Here is a 22485-nt window from a genome sequence, read left to right as displayed (position 1 = left end):
CTTCTTTCCCCCCTTTAGAAGTGCTAGATTTATATCCCAGTGCTGCAGCTGGTTAACATTAACCCTTAGACTCCCTAGCCACAGATGTCACCTTGTGCTGAAAACACACTTACAACCTGTTCGTTTTACTGCAGTCACTACAGGATGACGTAAGGAACAGTTGCACCATTAGCATAATTGAATAAGAAGTACAAACAGCATAAAGTACCCAAATTAATTCAAATAAGGCGAAGAAATGTCTGCTTGAAGTTAGGTCTGTTTCTGTCTTTATATGGTCACATTTTAAGGCCCATTTGCACTAAATAAGTCAAGGAGACTTGCATGAATCATGTAGATATTTTGGAAGCATGCCGAGCAAAGATGTTTCTCTTTTTCTCGACTTATCATCTCCTTCATTTGTGTTGCTTCTGCTTTAATGTTCCCATCTCTGCAAGTTTGTTTTTCTTGATTGAGGATCTGGAGCGGCCATGATGCAACTTTTAATCTGCGCTGCTCCGTCCCTTCCAAGAAAAACTCATCCTGTTCATCTGGAAGGGAGCAACAGGGTGACAGAAAAAGTGTGTGCGTGAGTAATCTGCAGCCTTTTTGCATCACAGCAGCATCAAGTGCGCAAAGCACGACTTTCTCAGAGAATCACAGCTGTTCACACATAATAATGGCTCTCTGCTTTCACAGTGTATTCAAGCAACTTGTTTGCAGCATGTTTTAAGTACTGACTGCTGACTAGAGTAGACGGGACACTGAATCATCTTCCACCGTTTAGCTTCATTTTCATTGGCTGAACATCTGCCCACCTCCAGAACCCCAACAGTCCGTTCCGGTAAGAACATGCCTCTTTCCAGATCACCACACACACACACACACACACACACACACACACTGGCTGTTTCCAGCAGTAGGATGATGCACATGCACCAACATTGTGTGTGTGCATATGTGTGAGACTCTCTCATCCTCTATTAGAGCCAAAGATAGGTCGGAGGATCTCTGTCTTTCATGTGGTTAAGTAGCCTAGCGTGAACGATCCCTGCTGATTGGCCGAGGCTTTTATCTCCCAACAGGAAGTTCCTGAGGGCTCCAGTCATTAGTCCCTCTAAATCTGTGTTTCATTTGGAGAAAGCCACCAAAAGCACGATATCTGCACGCAGCCAAGCACGCTCTCTAAATTTATTCAACTCAAACAAAAGTAACAAAGCATTTTACAAACAGAGCCTTTTGTCCCAAGAAACGTCTCAGTGTCTCGATTTCTGGTCTTTATTCTTGCACTTTGGTTTTACATAATGAACACTTAAGGAGTATTTTTGTTCAGCATACACATTGTAGCACCAATCACATCCATCCAAACCACCTTAAAGAGTAAACAGCACTCTGACAGAAGGCACTGATAAGACTTTTTTTTTGCACCATTTCAGGTAAACAGAACAAAACAGAGCGGGGTGTTTTTAGTCCATCCTGCTCCGGAGCTGTTAAGTGTAGTTTGCTGTCATACAAAAACATGTAAATACGTAAAAATATATACTTTTTAAAAATGATGAGAAGAATCCTTTGCTTGAAAAAACAGCTGACGTGATCCTGTGAGAGGTTTTAGATGAACAGTTACCAACACAAATCAACAAAATGAATGTTAAGTAGCATCGTACTGTAAACGTAATATGTTATAAAAGTTTAACACATTTTTAAAAAATCCACACAGATATATTATCAGGCTTTTTAAAGGGGAAATGACATTAAATTATTAGGATACAACTTGAGGGTTGGAGGTCTTGCTTAATTTACAACTCGACAAAAAGAAGTCGCCTGTGCCGTCATGAATGGGATCAATACGTTGCCCTAAAACACAAACTCAGACAGATTTACTATCAGGACAACTTTAAGCCTTAAAACCAGGATTTGCTTTGCTATTTTAATGTCAGCAATAGTGATGTTTTGATACCGTTTCTTCCAATTCCGATACCTTGATTGAGTATCGTCCAAAATTGAGTACCCGTGTGATACGAGTGGGATTATTGGTGCAAAAACACTGACATTTTACTAACTTTGACTTACATTACACTCTGTGCTAGCAACACAAAGTTGTTGTTTGTTACCATAACATGATAATCTACTTGAAACCTGCTGATTTTAAAGCTAGTAAATCATGGAATCGGATCGGTGCATGGACTGGTGTACATGCTGATATCTGATTATCTGCATTATCGGCAGTATTGGAGGCCAATACTAGAATAGCAACAACTCTACAATACAAATCTACAGAAGTAGCATTGCACTGTAAACTTTACACATCATATAGGCCTACTGTTAGCATGTTATAATAAGTCCACACTCGAATATTGAAATGGGGAAACTACTGGGAAGGTTGAGGCTTGACTTTAAACACAACTAGTAAAAACACAAGTCACTTTTACCTTTGCTCTGCTGTGGTACTTTCATGTCAGCATCCCTTTAAATACGCTGCCAGTAAGGCCACAGAGTGATATTAGTTAGTTTTTCCTCAGCAACAATGTGGAAAGCTGGAGACAATATAGATAAACCTGTTGAGTTAAATTACAGTGAAGTTAACTATTCCTCATCTTGCTGTGGATGCCCCCCCTCCTCCCTCCCCCTTCCTGTTGTCCTCAGTCTCATCAGATGACCGTCTGTTCCCCCCTACACTTCCTGCACGCCCCATAAATAACAGACAGCAGGTAAACCAGGCAGCAGAGGCATGCGAACACGGCGGCCGTCAGGTAGACCTTGTACAGACACATGTGCGTGTACTGCTCCAGGTTGCAGTACGAGTTGCGGTTCGTCTTGTAGATCATGACCCCGATGGCCGGCACGTAGAGCGCGACGGCGGCCACGTCGTGCGCCAGGTTGGTGCACAACCAGCGCTCCCCACCCAGCAGTGGGACCAGGTCCTGCTTGTCCAGGAGGGTGAGGAAGAAGAGGGCGAGGGTGAGGAGCCAGAAGAGGACCGCGACGAACAGGACAAAGTGGATGGATCCTTCGTATTTGTTGGCGGCGATGGTCACCCACAGTCCGGCTCCGAACACAATCTGGAGGATCCGGATGATTCCCATAAAAATCTTTAGGAACTTCAGGATATTCGTCCTCACCTGCGGCGTCTGGGGAAGTTGGGGTGCCATCTCTCTCCTCCTCCGGTCACTCTCGGTGCCTTTTTCCCCCAAACAGGGCGGGTGCTTTGTGCCAGCTGCAAACAGCTGGGGAAAACAGGGGCAAAGCGTGGAAATAACGGGGGAGGAAGTCCGGGTTTAGTGGTGAAACGATGGAGCCAAAAGTGCACAAGTTTAGGGATAAAAAAGGAACTCTCTGTTCTTTCCACAGCCCCGGGGTTTTGAAATGAAAAAGCTTCTTGTATGTTTCGTCTTTTCCGTTTCCTCTGTTGAATGTAGCGTCTGTGTTGGGGGGCTGGGTGATGGAGAGGGGGCGGCCCGTAATTCAAAGCCTCCTCCTCCTCCTCAGCCGGACTGCTGGATTCATCCATGGCCATTCATCCTCTGATGTGTTTCCATATGGAGGAGTTTCCCTCGGGATGAGTGACCTTTCTCCTCCTGTATTTTTGGACGGAAGTGGGATGATGCAAGTTTTTCTGGAAGTTTAGATTGACAACATAACCTGGAAAAGGCCTTTGCTTTTACGCACAAGTATTGCATCTCAAACAAAGCTAAGAAAGCACATACATTTTGCCTTAATCACCAAGTTTACAGACACTGAAACGTCTTTTAATTTTTGTGTAAATAATGATCAAACTCAGCACCTTAATTGTTGGTTTTTAAAGATGTCAGGAGATTGTTATTTCCTGAAACCTCTGATTTTTAGATATTTAAAAAATGTTTTTAAAATGTATTTAAAAAACATAATTATTATTATTTTTTAATAAATAGAAAGAAAAAAGGAGGTAGGGGTGTAAAAAAAAACATAAATACAGCACGTACATACACATATATATATTGATTCGCACGGTTCCGCTGAAAATCAAGCGTAAACAAGAAACAGTGTGAAATAATATAAGTAAGTTCTTTTCATATTAATGTTTAAGAGCCCCTGCGTCATCCTGTGTGCGTGTCCTGCGCAGGATGCTCACATGTTACTTCCCTCTCACATAATTGACAGACGCTTCTCGTGCCAGCCGGGCTCATTGACGTCAATGGATTTCAGAGCACACACACCCTACGTGGCCAGAGGGGCGGAGCCAACCAGACGCCCCTGGTTCCTTCCCCGAAAAACGCGATAGGTCGAGATAAAGCTCCTTCCCGGTTCTAACAGGAGGGGTCTGAAAATCTCTCTTCTCTCATTGGTCCTCTTGATGACATTGATTTGTGATTGACAGGCGGCTCAAGGACAGAAATGTACTGCAGGTGAGACTGGATAAACACAGTTTTCCTGCGACGTTTGAGCCATTGTGGTGGATTTCATTGAAAAGGAGCAACGCAGAGGGAGATGCTGTCGGAGCGAAAGTGTCCTGAATATATCTGCAAATCTTCTGGTAAGCACATTGTCCTTTCATTTCTCACATGACTCTCCCGGGATTCGTGTTTACTGCCTTTTTCCCACAGGCTAATGAAAGCCAGCATTGACTAGACGGTACAGTAAGTCATCAGTCGTATTTTATCTTAAGTGTAAGGACCAGGAGTATTTCAAAGATGATTTATACCCCATTTTCTCTCTGTTATTTAGAAAAAACTTTTTTTCACCAGTGAGCCGTTATGTAAACAGAAAACAGTAGACTGTAAACAATCTGGTGGGAGGACGTAAATGGTGACGCCTGTGACGTTTTGGTCAATGCTAACCTACTTTCTTGTGCAAGTGTGTCTCTGCATACAGCTGTGTCCCATATTCATTATAACCCGCACGAAAAACAACTGTAACGTCCTTAAATAACCCTCCTAATGTTCAGGACGTGTACACACAACATTTGTAAATTTTTAATCCCTTCCCCCCAGTGTGTTGCAAGCCAAGTTGACCCCTCACCGTTCCTATGGTTTGGAGGTTTAAATAATAAATGTACATAAGATGTTTTTAAACTAGAGAAACTGTGTGTTGGCTGGGTTAGGAACAAAGATGTAATGGTGTAAGAGCTCACCTGCCAAACACTCAGTAACACAGATAAGGAAAGAGCCAAAAAAAAACTGTGCCAAGTGTTCCAAGAAAAGAAGCTAATCAGATTTGTTTTAGTCTAGACTGCAAAAATATTACTTTTGTGTACTTTAATTTAATTTATTTGGCTGTTGTTGAAAGCACATTGACTTTACATCCTCAGATTTATTGTAATACTCTACTGTATCTGTTAGTTTTATTAGGAAGTCGTTTTTTCAGATCCCCAGTCAGCTTTTAGCATTTGAAATGTCATCAAAAATTGCTCACCATAGGACCTTTACTCTTCTGGGGAAAACCCTTGTATTATGTGTGATGTATTGTTAAGATAAAGCCTGTTCTGATAAATTATGTTTAAAGTGTATTCACATAGCACTGGAGTCTATCCATGTCTCAACAGAACACTTACAAAAACTCAATGGTTAATGTGTAATGAGGAAAGTAAGAGATTTGGACCTCTGGGAGCAGAAAGAACTTCAAACATGAAGCCACACTAGAAGAGATCTGAAAATGTAATCCTAAATTGACTATTGGAATAGAAGACAAAATTATCTGAACTCCTCCATCTGTGAGATGATCTGCAGATGATCTGGACCTTAAGATTATTTGGCAGACAGAAGGAGGGTTGTTTCAGTTGAAATGCTGCTGACACACATGCAGTTCCTGATCTTTGTCACCCAGTTAATACTGATCTGTTGGTGCCCCACTTAAAAACCATATGTGAGTAAAGACAGATAAAGTTGCCATCTGCACTTTAATGGGCTTTAAGGCCCAGACTCGTCACACACTTCCTAAAGAAGGATTAAAGAATCAGAGCAGAGGAGGTGAAGCTGACCGTTAGCGTCTTGGCTACAGGTGTGACGCCGTCTGTGCTTGGTTACTTTATATGGTGTGTTCTGTTTTGTTGTCAATTATACAACAGCTAGTTCAGGCCAAGTAATCTGATAGGATGAGAGGCGTTCCATGAGTGCTGATATAGAGTATAACAGCACTGGGACTTTTAACTTTCAAGAAACGCTCAACAGACTCTTATTTCACTGGTTAAATGATAACATACAGATAAGTGTACGTTATACAAAATAGCTGGTCTGCTAAATCATGAATTAATGTTTCTTCTCCATAATCAGTTCAAGATCTGTTGTATAACAGCAATATGACATTCGAGGTCATGCTGTTGTACTGAATATCAGCACGCCTGTGATTATCTTATGACTGAATCGCATCAGTACAACAGCACAAACTCGAGTGTGATATTGCTTTATATAATCGGTGTCTTTCACTTTTCTAACACATCATAATGAGTGTTCTCTCTCCCCGTCTTCTCCCCAGTGTAGAGCCAGTGTATGCCACCCTTTCCCGTCTTACTCCGGATGGACACCGGACCCACCTCCCCTCCTCCCGCCTCCATGGTGGCGGGCCCCTCCTCGCTGTGGCGGCTGGCTGAGCGAAGGAGCAGGAAGGCTGGCTCGGGGAATATTTTCAGCAGCGTGAACCTGTGGCAGCTACAGAGACTGTTCAGGGCGGCCGGGGACCAGGATGCGGAGCAGAGGGCCCAGCTCGTTTGGGGCCACGGGGACGAGGCGGAACTAGCTCAGGCTTTGATAGGACTGAGGGCCCGGGGTCACAGGAGAGGGCTGAGGACTAACGGGAGGGAAGTGCTGGGCTCACACTGGCTCAGAGCCTTCAATCACCTCAAGTAGGAAAAACTGCCATCCTGATATACATTCACAACAATAAACATAATGACTTTTCATCATTTGGTATCCATGTGTTGAACAAAAATATTCATGTTCAGGATTGGGGAGAGCTCGCCGAGCAGCCAGAGGAAGGATACCGTGGAGGAGACTGATTCAGAGGCAGGCGGCAGTCCAGAGCCCCACCGACACTCCTCTGTAGGAACGACAGGGGCCAGAGTGGGTCTAACTGAGACTCAGGGCCCTGCAGGGACGTCTGAGAGACCGGTTAGAAGCAGCACGGGACTGAGGAGAGGAGGCGAGAACAACCCAGAGAGATACCTCCACAGAATACTCCACTGACCTCTGAGATGCAAAAGTCTGAGAGTCTGAGAGTCTGCACAGCCTGCACGTCTCTCCTGAAAACTGCCCTGATGTGTTCAGAAATCTGAAGCTAGGTTGAATTCACTCATCAGCTCCACCTACACCTTCACAGTTACAGGTGACACTGTATTGCTGGTTCAAAGAACACAACAGACAAGCCATAACAGCTGGCCTCCTAATGGCACTGATTAGGTGGCAGTAAAGCTAGGAGACACATCTCCATCTGCTGTATAATATAGGCAGCACAGACCTCTGACTGGCTCCTGTTAGATCACAGCTTTATAGTGCTTTGCATAAGTATTGGCTCCCCCTTGGATTTTTCTACACTTTTCTACAGCATTACAACCAGGAGTTCGATAAGACATATTTGGGCTTAATCTCTATTTACAGATTCTACATAGTAGAATAGTCTACACAGTAGAATCTGTAGGCTGGTTTCCATTTGAATTATGCTTGTAGTCTGAGTAATATTGACCAAGCACGAATCAGCAGGCTGCAGCGTATGCAGGAAGAACCGAGAGCAAAAACAGGCGGACCATATGACGATGATATAGCTTCTTATTAATCTCTATAAACAGACATCTGCATGTAAGTTCAGCTAACAATCCGTTCTAAAATTCGACTTGAGATGAATTCCCTTGACGCTGTGTCACAAAAGCCGTTCAGTGTTCAGATTTCCCGACTTCCTCGAATGCACCAGATCGATCCGACCTCCTTTCAACAAATTAGCATTTTTAAAGTTTTCTTCTCCTCTTGAGGACAGACCTGACAAAGCTTAATTTTTACTTCATACAAATCTGCATCATGATGTTGAAATTTCAGCAAAGGTAAGACCCGTTAATTAAAGTAAATCACAAGAAAACATTTTCTCTTTCTGTAACAATGCAGCACATGGAAAAGGAAGTCTTGACAGGAAGTCGTTTATCGCTTACCGCCCGGCATGTTCACCGGTGATCCCAGAGGCTATATTGTCTCATACTACAGCCGATGGGATCCGAGATTGATTTGGGCTTAACAAACAAGCTGACATTCGTTGGATGCACACGTTTACCTGAAAGCAGCCCAGCAAACCACTCAAAATTTAACATATTTTTATGGTTAAATAATTTCGAATACAGAGTAATATTCCCCCTCTCCCACTGCCACAGGTTGCACATAATGATATGCATAGCGTCACCACGTCCATTAACGGGATTGGCTCCTTAGGTTTGTGACGTCTCAAACCTGCCAATCTGAAAACGTGTTGTTCAGCCTGTCCTTGGTACACTGCAGTTTAAAAGCAGACAGGCCCAGCCATGGAGATGACTGCTGATGTTGTCCCTGATATGTCTTGTAGCACAAGAGAAACACCACATGGAGATGGGGGTCTTTAAAGGGGAATGAATACTTATGCAAGACACTGTATGTCGTGGTTGCCTCTCAAGAACTGCCTTATGTATTTTTCCTTAATCCATCCTACCACTCACACTTCCAATGCATATTGATAATAATGGACGTAGATGTGAATGAAGTAGCTTCATAGTTCAGTGGATCTTAGCTGTTATATCCACCTTTTTTACCTCAGAAAGCCATATAGAGTGTTTGTCAGTTAATGCATTGTAAGTTTTTATTGGCTTTATTTTGTATTTGCACAAACTAACTGTTTATCCACGTTGTCCCTGGTTATGTGTGTGGTATTATAAAAAAAGCACTACAAAGAAGAGTGCAATGGTGTCAGTGGTAGGTGTGATGATCTGTAAAGATACCAAACACACACACATCACTGCTCGTTTGGAGATGTTGACTCAAACGTAATGATTCAGATGATTCAACGTTTACGCCAGGAGCTAAAGCCAGTCTGACTGGTTTGTTGTTAGTCAAAGCGAAGCGTCATGTCGTCAAGTCTGCCTAGAGACCAAAAAATAATCATAAATAATAATAATAGCTGCAAGGCCAAACTCTCAATGAACCTCTCACTGCAGGGAAGGAAAAACTTGAAACCGTCATGTTCAAATGTTCAAATGTTTGAAGCCTATGAAATACTGTGTTACCAACTTTATCATATTGCTGGAAACTTTATGAAGTTTTTTGATAATACTGTTTGATGTGTAATTTTTAGATTTCTTCTAATAAAGAAACAAGTCTCTTTGTATTTTTGGTCTTTATTTCTGACTATTTTACACCTGTGGAACATATTTACAGTTCAAAATAGTATATAAGTAGGTCTTTATTAACTCCCATCCACCCATTATCTATACTGCTCATCCTGTTCAGGGTCGCTGGAGCCTGAGAGGCGGGGTACACCCTGGACTGATCGCCAGTCAATCATAGGGCTGACACATAGAAACGGACACCTCTGGGCAATTTTAGAGTCACCAAATAACCTAACGAGCATGTCTTTGGACTGTGGGAGGAAGCCGGAGTACACACGCATGCACAGGGAGAACATGCAAACTCCACTCAGAAAGACCCACAATGTTACGGCCACAACAAAGGAAATGTTTGGCTCTCCATGTGGCCAGTAACAAATGAAGAAGGACACCATAACCGAGTACAAGTTTCAAAAAGATAAAGAGTTTTTATTTACGATGAAACAATGCTGTGATGATTACCAAAACTATGGGAGTCTGGAGGTCCAGCCAAAAAGAACAAAAGGAGTGAGGAAGTCTGGGCCAACCACACAATGGGCCGTAGGACCCAGCTCTCCCCCCAACCTAGTAAAAGAAAGTAAAGTAAAGTAAACTTAACTGGAAAGGAAGCTGCAAAAACTAGACTACCAGACCTCCAGCATCAAAAGGAAAAGAAAAACCCAAAGTAACTTAGGTTCTAAACTAGCATGGTGTGGAGGCTTGCAGGATCAGGGAGAGAGAGCTCCTGCTCCCACCTCCCTTATATAGGAGGGGCAGAGCCAACAGCAATCAAGCCACCCGAGGGAAAAGAAAGCAGAAGGGGGAGCGCGTAACACCAGGATTCTGGGGTTCGAACCAGGAATTAAAATGTAAGTTACCAGTTAAGCATTCATCACCTTCCTGTAGCTGGATTATAAATGCCCCCTACGTTGTATATTTACAGTTTAGACACACTGACACCCAGGAGCTGCAGCTTTCAGCCAAAATCTCCCACTGAGCAGCTGTACCGGACCAGTAGGATGCTAAGTGCCTTGCTTAAGGGCAGCTAATTAGTAGTTTTTGATGAATAGAAGAGCATCACACATTTCCTCCTGTTATACATGCTGCTCTTCTGAGATAAATCACCAAGCCTGTGGTGAAAAAGCTGTTTCAGCCTCAAACTGACAGCCCACAACATAAAGTATATCTTAAATGTGTTGCTTCCTCTCGCGCAAACGAAGAAATTACACTATTAGAAACAATGCTGCCCTCCAGAGGTCGTATCCGGTATTGATAAAATCATGTAAGTCAGCTTGCGGCCACTAGATGGCACAAAAGGTTTTGTAATTGGAGAGCAAAACGCTACACAATGTCAGGTAATGTTCAGACTTGTGATGCATTTCTGAAATTTTGCTCCAGAGAACTTTTAAAATTCAGAGTATATCATCATGAGCCGAATGGGCAGGCTTATATTAATAGACAATTTGGTTTTCTTGTTGGTTCTAGCCTGTCATGTTTAACTTGTCATTTCTGTCAGTTACCTTGTAATGGCTAATGAGTTTTCATCTCTGACGCAAGTGTCTAAACCCTCGGGAATATAGTTTATTTTAACACTGTTCCTAAAAAGCGACTGACGTGTACATGCAATATGAACGTTACTTAATCCATCCTGACATCCAGTTTCTTGCAGCCTTGTCAGAAATGGGGAATCACGATACACAGGACGGCTTTATCTTCCAAATAAAACATGTGACACTGGATATTTTGACTGTAATAACTCTGCATCCAACATGTCCACCTCCCAATCAGCCTTCTCTCGCTCCTCCAGTGTGAGCGATTCACAGGTCACCTGGAGGATGAAGTCCTTCCTGTGCACCCTGAATCTGCCCGGTGCATCGGCACGCTGAGGCCTCTCTCTGTCGGACAGCTTTATAAAGTGCTGAAACCCCCACCGACTCCCTAAATGCAGGAAAGCAGCAGTTTGAGATAATCCTCAATTTGCTGAGCGTCTCACCTCGTTGTGTAAAATAAGCTCATTGCACAGAAAACCTAATTTGAGCGCTTATATAGGTTATCTTGACTTTTCATACACTCTATAAATCTCATGACTGCAGATGAGATGTGGAGTGATGATCCAGCAGTAATGAAGCTCAGCTACTGTGTGTGCCTCAGCGTGTTCTTCACGGTCAGTGTTGGAGAGTATATCTACAGGAGACTTGTTCTGGTCAATTTTAATCGTGTACGTTTTTGTGGCAGGTGAACGATTTCATATGAAACGAACCATCTGATAAGCTGACTATGTTTTTTGTTTTGAAGACAACTCAAAAAAAGCAATTTCCACTTATAGTGTATTATTATGTTTCTGATTTATGTGAATGGTTAGCAGCTCCTCCAAAGTGTGATTGCCCTCTCATGGCTTCTCACTTTATTTCTTTTATATAACTGTGTGAGGCCCAACGAGGTAAAGTTATCCAATATTTCACAAACTAATACTGAGATAGCAGAACTTTCTTCTTTGCTAAGCCATGAATCGTATCACAACAACTGGAAAATACTAGGGGTGGGAATCGCAGGGTAAGTCACGATACGATACGCGATAGAATACAATACGATAAGTGATACGATACGTGATACGATTCGTGATACGATACGTGATACGATGCGATACGTGATACGATACGGTGTGATACGATACAATACAATACGTGATACGATACGTGATACGATTCGTGATACGATACGTGATACGATGCGATACGTGATACGATACGGTGTGATACGATACAAAACAATACGTGATACGATACGTGATACGATACGGGATACGATGCGATACGTGATACGATACGGGATACAATACGATGCAATATGATGCAATATGATATAATACGATAGGGTGCGATACGTTACGGTGCAATACAATACGTGATGCGATACGATACGATACGATACGATACAATATGATACGATACGAGACGATACGATACGTGATGCAATACGATATACAATATGATACGCGATATGTGGCCCTCATTAATGATAAAATCACGATACAGCAATTTTGTGATATATTACAAGACAATCATATAATGATACATCACAATATCTGATTAACTGAAGAATACAAAATGCTCCTAAAGAGGTAAGTTAGAGGATTAATGTATTATTCACTGCGCTTTGGTGTCAGTTTCACAGAATGTGACACAAATGTCTTTATCTCTTTTTCTTTTATCCCACGGTCAACTTCTTCTTCTGCCAAATAATGTCCGTTCATGTTACCCTCCTTCATGTCACAAGCACCACTGCGAGAAGTCGTGAAGTGACGCAGTGAGTCAAAATGTCAGGGATCTATATTTGGAGCCAGCCTATTGATAATTATACTGCACGGGTCAGGATGATGATATATTGCTGTGTCGATATTTTGTCCCAGCCCTAGAAAATACTACCCAACTGTATAAATACCTACACCTCAAAAATGCTATATAAAGTTTAAATTGCCAACAATCATCCAGTCCAATCATATATCAGTCATTTTTCTGCAGGAAAGAAACAATTATTTTATTTTTTAGTACATTTCTGATTATGTCTGTGTCCTCCTGGTTTTGATGCAGGATGTTCATTATAATCGAGTACTTTTCCATCTTTGTTCTGGTACTTTTATTTGGATAAAGATTCTGAATGTGTCCTCTATACAGCCTCATTGTTACACCCCGGGCCTTCTGATGTTTCCAGTTTTCATTTTCCTGTTTCATTTTGGTATGTACTCACCTTTCCAGATGTCATCACTTCCTACCCTCCTGTGTCTCCCTCCTTCTGTGATTGTCTGCCCCTGCCCCGATCAGTCTGTCTTCTTGTCACTCATCACCTTTTCTCCCCTGTGTACTTAGTCCTCACTGTCCATCACCAGGAAGTTATAATTCTGTGTAGCGAGTGTTCCAGCATTATTTTCCTGTATTCTCTTTCAGTCCTGGTTCCTGTATCTTTTTTATTTACCTTGTGATTTGGATACCTTTGGCTTAGGCCTGTGGACTGAACTCCTGCTTTGGTAAAGATTTTGAATCTACCGTGATGTGTTTTGGGTTTGCATTTGAGTCTTTTGTTTGTTTGCACCACTGATAGTATAAAAAGATGGATGACATGACAGCTCCCTAAAAGTGAAGCCAAACCCTCTCTATCGCCCCCTGCTGACTGGCTGCAGTACAGGTCATAAAGCCCGCCTCCTCCATGTTAACAGATGGGACATGAGTCAAACTATAAAATCTAAATATACGTCAAATAAATTTTTCTCAAACATGGTTTCTGTCATTATAGTTCGTTCTTATCATGCTGATTTATGTCCAAGGGTTAATTTTTCCGACAAGTTTATTTGTAATGTGTTATTTGAGGCTGTAAAAAGGATGATTGACAGCTCTGTTGACAAATCCGGCTCCTGCAGCCGATCTGTTCCAGATTAGCAGAGTACAAGAATGGGCGAGAGGAAACGTAACTAAGACAATCACTACAGTCATTGAAGTTTCCATATCTGTGAACATTTGCTTGAGAGTAACAAAAAGAAGCTGTTCTGCTGCATACTGAGCCCACCTGAGGGGTCTTTGCCATTTGTTCGGTAAGGTAACTGTGGGTAGCAAAAGAAGACGGTACGTCAATGGCACGGCTCCACCAGCCGATCCCAGCTACAAAGACTCTGGCTCCAAATGTGCAAGATGGCAGCACCCACTCCAGGAGGTATTTTGGCTTCACTTTTGTACAATGAGAGGAGGTGGAGATGCATTGTCCATCTTTACATACAGTCATTGGTTGGTTGGCACCGTTCTAATACTCAGTATAACTGGGAGACCAGATCTATTGTAAGATGAGGGGACAGATGGACAGTGACTCAGTGACTCTATATGGTCTTAGATCTGTGGATACCTGGCTACAGTACAGACTTCAGGACCTGTTCCATGTTACTGAATGTACACCCGCATGTTCTGTGACCCTCAGGTCAGATTGGACAGGCAATATATGGGATGGGAGAGTCACCATTTTTGGACACGCTGGGACTTGATAATAACGACTTTATTGTGGGAGGTAGATTAAAATTAAAGAAGGCACTGAATTTGAGAAGAAGCTAAATCTAGGTTAAGTTTTAACAGAGTTGCAGAATAAATCTAGTCCAGCGGTCCTCTGTACTTGTAGCAATTATAGTTCTGTACACAACAGCAGTGTGGCGGCAAACTGAGATTCCTTTGTGGTACATTGTTGCCTTTCGGGTAACATGCACATCTAAGCATTTTTCTAAGTTATGTGCATATAAATGAACGTCTTTTTGCCTCCAAAATTATGAGCCCATTTTAGTAGTTAATGAAAAATGACAGAGGTGGGCTTTTTTCTGTGCAATGGTTTTGTAAATGGCATGCATTTGTGGCAATCATTATTCAGTGCTTTGTGGTATTAAAATGCCATTTTGGGCCAATGTGGGTAAAAGACAATCAAAAAAAGTGTTCAAAAGTTTGCTGTCCATAACTATTAAAACAAGGACATTGAGTGTTAAAGTGAAGTTAAAAAGCCTTTTTTTGCTTCGGTTAGTGCAGCGAGATATATGCATCTTTGCCGTCCACTCATTAGCCGGGCTGTCCAGAGACGAGCCGAGCTGTTCCCACCGCTTTCATGATGTTTGTTATGACATATGTAACCCAATTTCTCTGGTCAGCACGGCTCCTTCAGAATAAAATATGCAAAATGTTCAGAAGGCTGGCTGCTCAGTTTATAGTTTATCCCTTAAAAACTGCAGTGGACTTTCAAGTTTGCATCGTCTTTGCATCATGTTGAAATCTTCATTTGCAGCCATGAAAAATTAGATTTACCCAGCAGCCCGTCCCCTAAATCAACCAAATAACTTTTATTTTGAGGCACTTTTTATGATGTTCCTTTATTAGAAACATGTATCCTCGGATTTTGAATACGTTCGTCTCATTTTTTGGTTAGGGCTTTCCAGACATCTTAGTGAGGATGAGTCCAGACAAGGCTGACAAAAGAAGAAAGAGAGGAGTGACAGCTGTATGGAGAGCACTGGGGAGACAGGAAGAAGAAGAAACAAGGTTTTTTTTTCTCTGGTGTGCATGTGCGTGTGTGTGTGTGTGTGTGTGTGTGTGTGTGTGTGTGTGTGTGTGTGAGATTGACAACGGAAGCCATATAGAGATTTTTACATAAGCATGGATCTAAGAGTTGAATGTGTCCCTGCTGCATTGTAATTAGATCACGGAGCAGTAATTAGTGAAATGATATATACAGTACATGCTCCTCGTGCTCTGATAATAATCCCAAGCCCTCACGCGCACACACACACACACACACACACGCACAAAACCCCTGTCTGCGTCTTTGTTCACGGTAGAATCACATAACACTGCGGCACGGCACTCATTGTTATTCCTTCCTCTGTGTCATTGAGTGCTTTGTTCTTATTCTCAGTACTGTACGGCTCCGGCTCTCGCTTGCTTCTGCAGTCTCGAAACATGGCACTTCCTCTCTAGCGCCCTTTGAGGTGAACGCACAACATCAAACATGATTCAACAATGTTTCCTGCTGAGCCCGGGCCAGAACCTTTTCAGTTTACTCGATTTAAAGGAACTCAAGTACAAAATACTCTTTGGAAATACACCTGCTTTATTAGTGCGGAAGAAAGATCGCTTTCTTGCAACTACCACATTGAAGCGCGCTCTTTGATAATAAATTGACTCCAACCGTGTGCCTTCGATCTGTATATACATAAGCTCAAGGTCAATCAGCTTTCCATATCTGAGACCTTTCTGCCTGCCTTTATGCTTTGCTGCCTTCAGGACTGTTGCAGGCTGCGGAGAGAAACACCAAACTTCACATCATATTACGTTGCATTGCCCACACCAGCAGCCTGAACCGTCCACAGAGGGAAGGGAGGAGGGGATTTTTAAAAGCAGCCTCCCTGTACCTTAGTAGGTTGGGTCACGTGTCAGATGATTGTGCTGCTGCTTTGTTCTCTGTCCTCTTTCTGAACCCACATTAAGGATTATGTTGTTCCTTTTTGTTACAGTACAAGCCTGTTGTTTCTGGATCATAGAATAGCAAAATGTATGTTGAATATTTTACAACTGTTTTTTGTTGTTGTTGTTGCCTTGTTTATAAATTATGATAAGTAAAATCATCATCAAAAATGTAAAAAGCAGACCCAAAAAGTTATTTATTTTTTGGACAAATCTGTGTTCCTTGTAAATTAACGCGAAATTTTCTCAAGGGCATCACATTTTTCTTTACCTGTTTGTAAATACAGCTAGATGGACATAGGTCTGGTTACAGTGTTAATGTGACATCCAATGCATGAAAGAAGAAGCAAAGACAATCGAAAAATATGTTATTTGTGGTTGGCATTGGTTTGTGCTGACACTGTTTACATGCTGATTGTTGTTAGTTTTACTGTCTTTAATTTATATGCACGACTGTGGGGACAGAAATGTTTGCAGCAATGGAGTCCAAGACAAATTCCATTTCTAGGGTAAGAAAGTGTTTTTTATTGCGTCGTATCCAGTAGCAATGTATGGTATCACATCGCATCACATGGCATAACATCGTATCGTATCACATCGTATCGTATTGAATCACATCATATCGTATTGCATCATTTCACATCGTTTGCCTCGTATCGTACCACAACATATTGTACCACATCGCGTTGTACCACATCGCGTTGTACTACATCGTATCGCATCACATCGTATTGTATCGCATCGCATCATATCGTATCGTATTGTATTGCATCATATTGTATTGCACGTATCTGCATCATATCGTATCGTATCCTATTGCATCGTATCATTTCACATCGCATCTCATCGCATCATATGCTTCATATTGCATCTCATCGCATCGCAACATAACGCATCCTATCATATCATATTGGATTGGATTGTATCATATCGTATTGTGTCGTGTCGTGTCGTGTCGTGTTGTATTGTGTTGTATTGCATTGTATCGTATCACATCGCATCGCTTTGTATCGTATCGTATCGTATTGTATTACATTGTATCATATCATGTATTGCCTTATTGTATTGTTTTGTATTGTACGATATGGAATGGGCTTGTATGGTATCGTATTGTATCATATCGTATGAATCACATCAAATAATATGAATCATATTGTATTGAATCATTTTGCCGAATAATTGTTGCATTGTTTTGTGTGGTGTGGCATAGTATAGTAACCATTGTATCGTATCATATCCTATTGTATCATACTGATCGAATCGTAGCACATCATAGCGTCTTATCGTATTGTTTTGTGTCGGATTTCATCTTATCGCCTCTATACCTTTCAAATTTCTGTATGTACTCATATATCAGCACAAGTCGTATTTGTAACCACAGCAATCATTAAATACATCAATGTAAAAACAGAATAATTTGGTTAAACAGCTGAACCATTAATACAAATGGTTTTGAATATATTCTCTGTTACGAATGAATAGAGAACAAAAGAGGGAATTATTTCAATATTTAGATTCATGCTTGTAATGGCACTTCTAAAGATGGATAATGCCAGAATAAACCTTCAATCTCATGAGCCCAGCGGAGCCTTTACGCTCTTAAATTTAAGCTACTTTTAAAAAGAGGCTCTCGCTTATTTTGCCAGTGTGCATACTGTACTATTAGATATTTTTAAACATAGGAGACTGGGTCACAGTGAAATAGCGGTGTAGAGTGTAGTAATTGTGTTATTTCAGTTTAATACACACTACATTTCTTGCAGTTTGTTTTTGTGTCGCAGTCATTTCAACCATGAAGTAGTGATTACTTAACATACTTCACTGCGTGTGAACATACAAACATCGCCAATGCAGCATCATCAGGAAATCAAATTGTTCAGAGAACACCCGCAGAAAAGTCACATGCCATTGACTCACGCAACTTCATATGAAACAACCTGATTTATTCAGAGATCTGGTTGCAGGGGCTGGTTGATTGTGATGTGTAATAGCAGCATGTGCACATAAAGATCAGCAGGGTAAAGTGGGACTAATTTCACATTAACATGTACCACTGGGTTGGAACTAAGAGGGAAAGCACATCTGAATAATTCAGTTCAAAACAGACCTTGGACATATCACACACTTCCGTGTATGCAGGCGAGGTGCTGGGTGCCTGCACGCATGCACTAACATGCATGGGTGCACAGACTTAAAATCATGCAGCTAGCACACTGATGCTCTGTAAGAGAATCCACTTTAATTCTCCAGCTTTGATTTCTCCCGTAGAGGCGGCTGGTACCTGTTAAATGTGTGTCAGAACGCAGGACAGCTGTTGTGTTCAGGGACTTTTTGAATTTCACAGTATTTCACAGGTGCAGAATCTCAAGGATGAGGATGCTGTAACCTAAATTGCACATAGGCATATTCTTGCGTACAGATCTAACCACAGAGTGAAAGACCCCCAAACATAAACATGAACTCTTGTAGTGAGCAAAAACAGAGCTCTGCAGCGGTTCAGAGGGTGTGATGATTTAGGTCTTTTTTCAGAGGGAAAAGTGCTGCTGAATAGTTAAAACTGAAAGTGCTTACTGGCAGACGCGAGTGATATAGTGGGGTGGCTCATTGCATTTTTTTCCTGCAATATATTTATATTGAAAAAGAGCAGAAAACATCAAAAGCAGTTCCTCAGAGAATTCTGTTTTCATTGTGTCCTTGTTCTCCCCCTAAAGTATTTCCATACACCATCAGACAGAGAGTGAAAACAATACATCAGATAGTTGTCTAGAGCCGCATTATATTCAAGCCCCATCCTGATCTAAACATCAAAGTCACGAGTACATTAAACAACATTAAAGAGAGAGACATAGAAAAGAAGATTAATGACACCATTGTCATTTTATAATCCGTCTGTACACCCCAGAGCTACAGCTCTTAAATGTGCCACTGAAAGAGCGTACAGGGACTGAACTAACACACACTGCAGGCAAGTCTGGAACTGTATAGAAAGTAAAAGATAAAAAATACAACATAAAGACAAAAATCACTGAGAGTCGTTCACACCCTCTGGTGTTGGTGGGTCGTTGGGCTCAGATGATCCAAAGTGTGAGTGTGGTTTCAGCTGTTCGGCCACTAAAAACAGCATTGTACAGTGTGTGGGTGATAGGTGTTCCTTTGTCCTTTGTTAGTCCGATGGATGATGACGGTCACTTCACAATCTAGACTTTTGTTTGCATGTGGGATTAACCTGGTGTATAAACAAAAAGTAGGTGTTGAAACATAAACAAAAATATGTGTTTGTTGTGAGCTACAGTCATGCAGTCTGTTCGTTCACCAGTTCAGGCCAGGCTGAAACATCTCAACAACGACTGCATGGATTGCTGTGAAGTTATTCCACAATGACTTTTTGATCCTCTGAGTTAATTTCCAGTTTAATTTCCTAATAATTATTGGATTTAGTACACACATTCTTGTCTTCCTCGGCATGAATTGTAATCACTTTGGTGACCCCTAAACTTTTCCTCAGATCACAATGTCCTGAAGTTGATCCCTTGGGTTTTGATTGTGATGCAAATGAGCCTGAGCTGTACTTGGTGTTTTGGGCTAAATAGCAAATGTTAGCATGCTAATATGCTCGACTAAGATGGTGAGCATCGTAAACAAATGTGCATGGTTAGCATGTTGTTTTTAGCATTTAGCTTAGGGTTGCCATATTTCAAACTCCCAAACTGGGACCTTTAAAGTTCTCATGTGATGAAATAGATGTTTTTTTCTTTATAATTACACGTCTTGTATCTGGCATACAGGTGGTGCAGCGGTTTGTGCTGTTGCCTCACAGCTAGAAGGTTCGTAGTTTGAACCCGGGTGTGCATGTTCTTCCTGTGCATGCGTGGGTTCCCTCCGGGTACTCCGGCCTCTTCCCACAGTCCAAAGACATGCTCGTTAGGTTCATTGGTGACTCCAAACTGCTCCTATGTGTGGGCATGAAAGGTTGTCTTTCTCTCTCTCTTTTGCCCTGTGATTGACTGGTCATCTGTTCAGGGTGTACCCCCGCCTCTCGCCCAATGACAGCAGGGATTGGCTCCAGCCCCCCGCGACCCTGAACAGGATAGATAATGGATGGATGGATGGAGTTTGCCATTAGCAAGAAAACAAAAAAAAATATGACTCATCATCCCAATTTTGCATTTCATGCTTTTTTTAATTGTTATGCACCTCCCCATTACAAGTTAGACCTACAAGCTAGCTAGCAGCGAACGTTTTGACTAGTCCGTACCTTGTTTGCTGTAAAGGAAACAAATAAACAAGTGAAATCAAATAGCACTCTGCTAGCCGTTACATGGGAAATTTTAGTGTTCTGCACTATTATGCACGCTCACATTTACATTGTGCACTTGCACTTACGACAGACATTTTACAACCCAGTACAAACCTAAAAAAGGTATAAACCTCTCATAGGTTAACAGATATTTGTCTCAGGACTCCAACTGAATGTTTCAATACAGCATTAATGATATCAAATGTATATATAACATGAGAGCAACAGCTCAGTGTGTGAGTGTTATGTATGACGTGCTAAGGCAGCTTGAAAGAACGGAGGCCCAAGAATAGAACTCTGTTAAGACTGTTTTCTGCGACACCTTTGAAGTCAGGCGGATGCTCCCGGGGAGGACGTGACGGAGGGCTAAAAACGAATAAGATGCTTAATAGAAAAAGGCCCCTGAAGCCCTCTAACCCTCCAAGATTGGGTGCAAAAGAACGTGTGCGGTGGATAAAACCCAGCACCTTCACCGACGTTTCCCTCCCCATCACTTTGGATTCACATTACTCTCTTCAAAGGGGCTAATTCAAACGCTACCAACGCAAATATGTCTGAACACAGCTCCCCGCGGGCATTGTCACTTTGAGGAAGAGAGCTCATTTGAGACGCAGTGCGGAAGACGAGCTGGTGGTTGGAGCCAAAATTGTCTTTTTAACAACGGTAAATTCTGCCTAGGATGGCAGAATGTCACATATTATGCAGGAGATATAATTGGTTATGAGCGGTCTGATGTGTTATGAGGAGAAAAAAGTGGTCAGTATGAGAAATGACTGGCAGACAAGGGCTGGAGCTGAACCGAGCAGCGTTGTTAGAAGGTCCGCTGTCAGCGTTTGGTTTTATCACGATTCAGATTCGAGGAAATGTTTGTCAGTTTGAAATTTAGTCGGAAAGACAGTTAGTCGTGTCCCACTTCAACGGGCCTCACATCTGGTAGGACTCGATTTAATGCAGCACCAGATCTCCGGACTGTCACGATGTGTTATGACACTTTAAGATGGCCCTAATGGATCGTTGCATTAATTATGACTATTACTATATCATTCTGTAGCTCTTAGTGAGCTGCATCAATCAATTATAAGACTCAGATATCGGGACTCGAGCGTGAGATGAGGAGTGGAGGTGTGTGTGTGTGTGTGTGTGTGTGTGTGTGTGTGTGTGTGTGGGGCAGTTATTATCAGCTTCTATCATCTCTATCCGATTTAGCCCTGAAGAGGTTTTCAGCGTTTATTTGAGTTTATCATCAAAATTGTTTTCAGGCCAACTCAAGCAATAACTGCACTGCTTCTGGAAAATAATCAGATTCCTCTCAAAAATCCAATCATGATTCATTCAGTCTGTCAACCCAACAAAGAGAAACTTTTTGGACGCTTATTGAATGTTTTTGAATTGCCCCTGAGAAACACAATAGCGTGCGGCTGATGGCCTTTAAACACAGTAACAAGTAGGCGGCAGACGAGCAGAACACAATTACCAGAGTGACAATGACATTGAATTGATTAGTTAATAGGGAGTTTACTTAGTACTTCATAATAGTTGATTTTCACACGTCACTGCACATGAAAGAAAAGAGGACTTTGTCTTTTTTTTGCCTTAAACACAATAAATAAAATAATGTGATTATAAACAGGACGCACAGAGGATTCAGTGGCTTTGTACTAAATGCCAGCAGATGGGGGGCAAGCAGGGTCTTAAGGCCCCCTGATAAAAGACTGAGCCCCAATAAGCCCCGTCTCCCCCAGTAATTTTGAGATGAAAATATTTATGGACTGTGAACTGTAATATACATACATGGAGACAATGATCTGGCTTATATTGCAGTGACAAGAGGGATGATGACCTTTGACCTTTGCTGTGTTGTGCAATTTGATTGACGCGTTCTCAACATTGCAAGTGTCACTGACCATGCGGGACAACTCAAACACATGTTACTCTCACAGTTTGTTGTC

At 41.9% G+C, this 22485-nt stretch overlaps 2 protein-coding genes across 3 annotated transcripts; one reads left to right on the top strand and one right to left on the bottom strand.

Annotated features, from left to right (window-relative positions):
* Positions 1–1153: 1153 nt before the first annotated feature.
* Positions 1154–3211, bottom strand: marveld1 (MARVEL domain containing 1). The gene has a single exon (XM_069658904.1). It carries the CDS (start codon positions 3123–3125, stop codon positions 2625–2627), a length of 501 nt encoding a protein of 166 aa, XP_069515005.1. The 5' UTR covers positions 3126–3211; the 3' UTR covers positions 1154–2624.
* A 1107-nt stretch (positions 3212–4318) lies between these two features.
* avpi1 (arginine vasopressin induced 1) lies at positions 4319–9266 on the top strand. 2 transcript variants are annotated; one of them, XM_069658049.1, is made up of 3 exons: positions 4319–4486; positions 6429–6790; positions 6890–9266. In XM_069658049.1, exons 2-3 carry the CDS (start codon positions 6438–6440, stop codon positions 7128–7130), a joined length of 594 nt encoding a protein of 197 aa, XP_069514150.1. In that variant the 5' UTR covers positions 4319–4486; positions 6429–6437; the 3' UTR covers positions 7131–9266. The 2 variants fall into 2 exon arrangements, with proteins under 2 accessions (XP_069514150.1, XP_069514149.1); XM_069658048.1 differs by having other exon boundaries at positions 6424–6790.
* Positions 9267–22485: the final 13219 nt, after the last annotated feature.

This window comes from Semicossyphus pulcher, unplaced genomic scaffold (assembly GCF_022749685.1).
Source record: "Semicossyphus pulcher isolate SPU_LCO1_2020_fin unplaced genomic scaffold, fSemPul1.0.p SCAF_12, whole genome shotgun sequence".
NCBI classification, from domain to species: domain Eukaryota; kingdom Metazoa; phylum Chordata; class Actinopteri; order Labriformes; family Labridae; genus Semicossyphus; species Semicossyphus pulcher.
The sequence above is the reverse complement of the archived record's forward strand: the minus strand, read 5'-3'. Positions and strand labels throughout refer to the sequence as shown.

Bases quoted from the DNA above. Each gene is read 5' to 3' on its own strand.
- marveld1 (XM_069658904.1), bottom strand. From the start codon at position 3,125: ATGGCACCCCAACTTCCCCAGACGCCGCAGGTGAGGACGAATATCCTG.
- avpi1 (XM_069658049.1), top strand. From the start codon at position 6,438: ATGCCACCCTTTCCCGTCTTACTCCGGATGGACACCGGACCCACCTCC. The intron at 6,791-6,889 runs GTAGGAAAAACT...ATTCATGTTCAG, and splicing joins AGAGCCTTCAATCACCTCAA to GATTGGGGAGAGCTCGCCGA.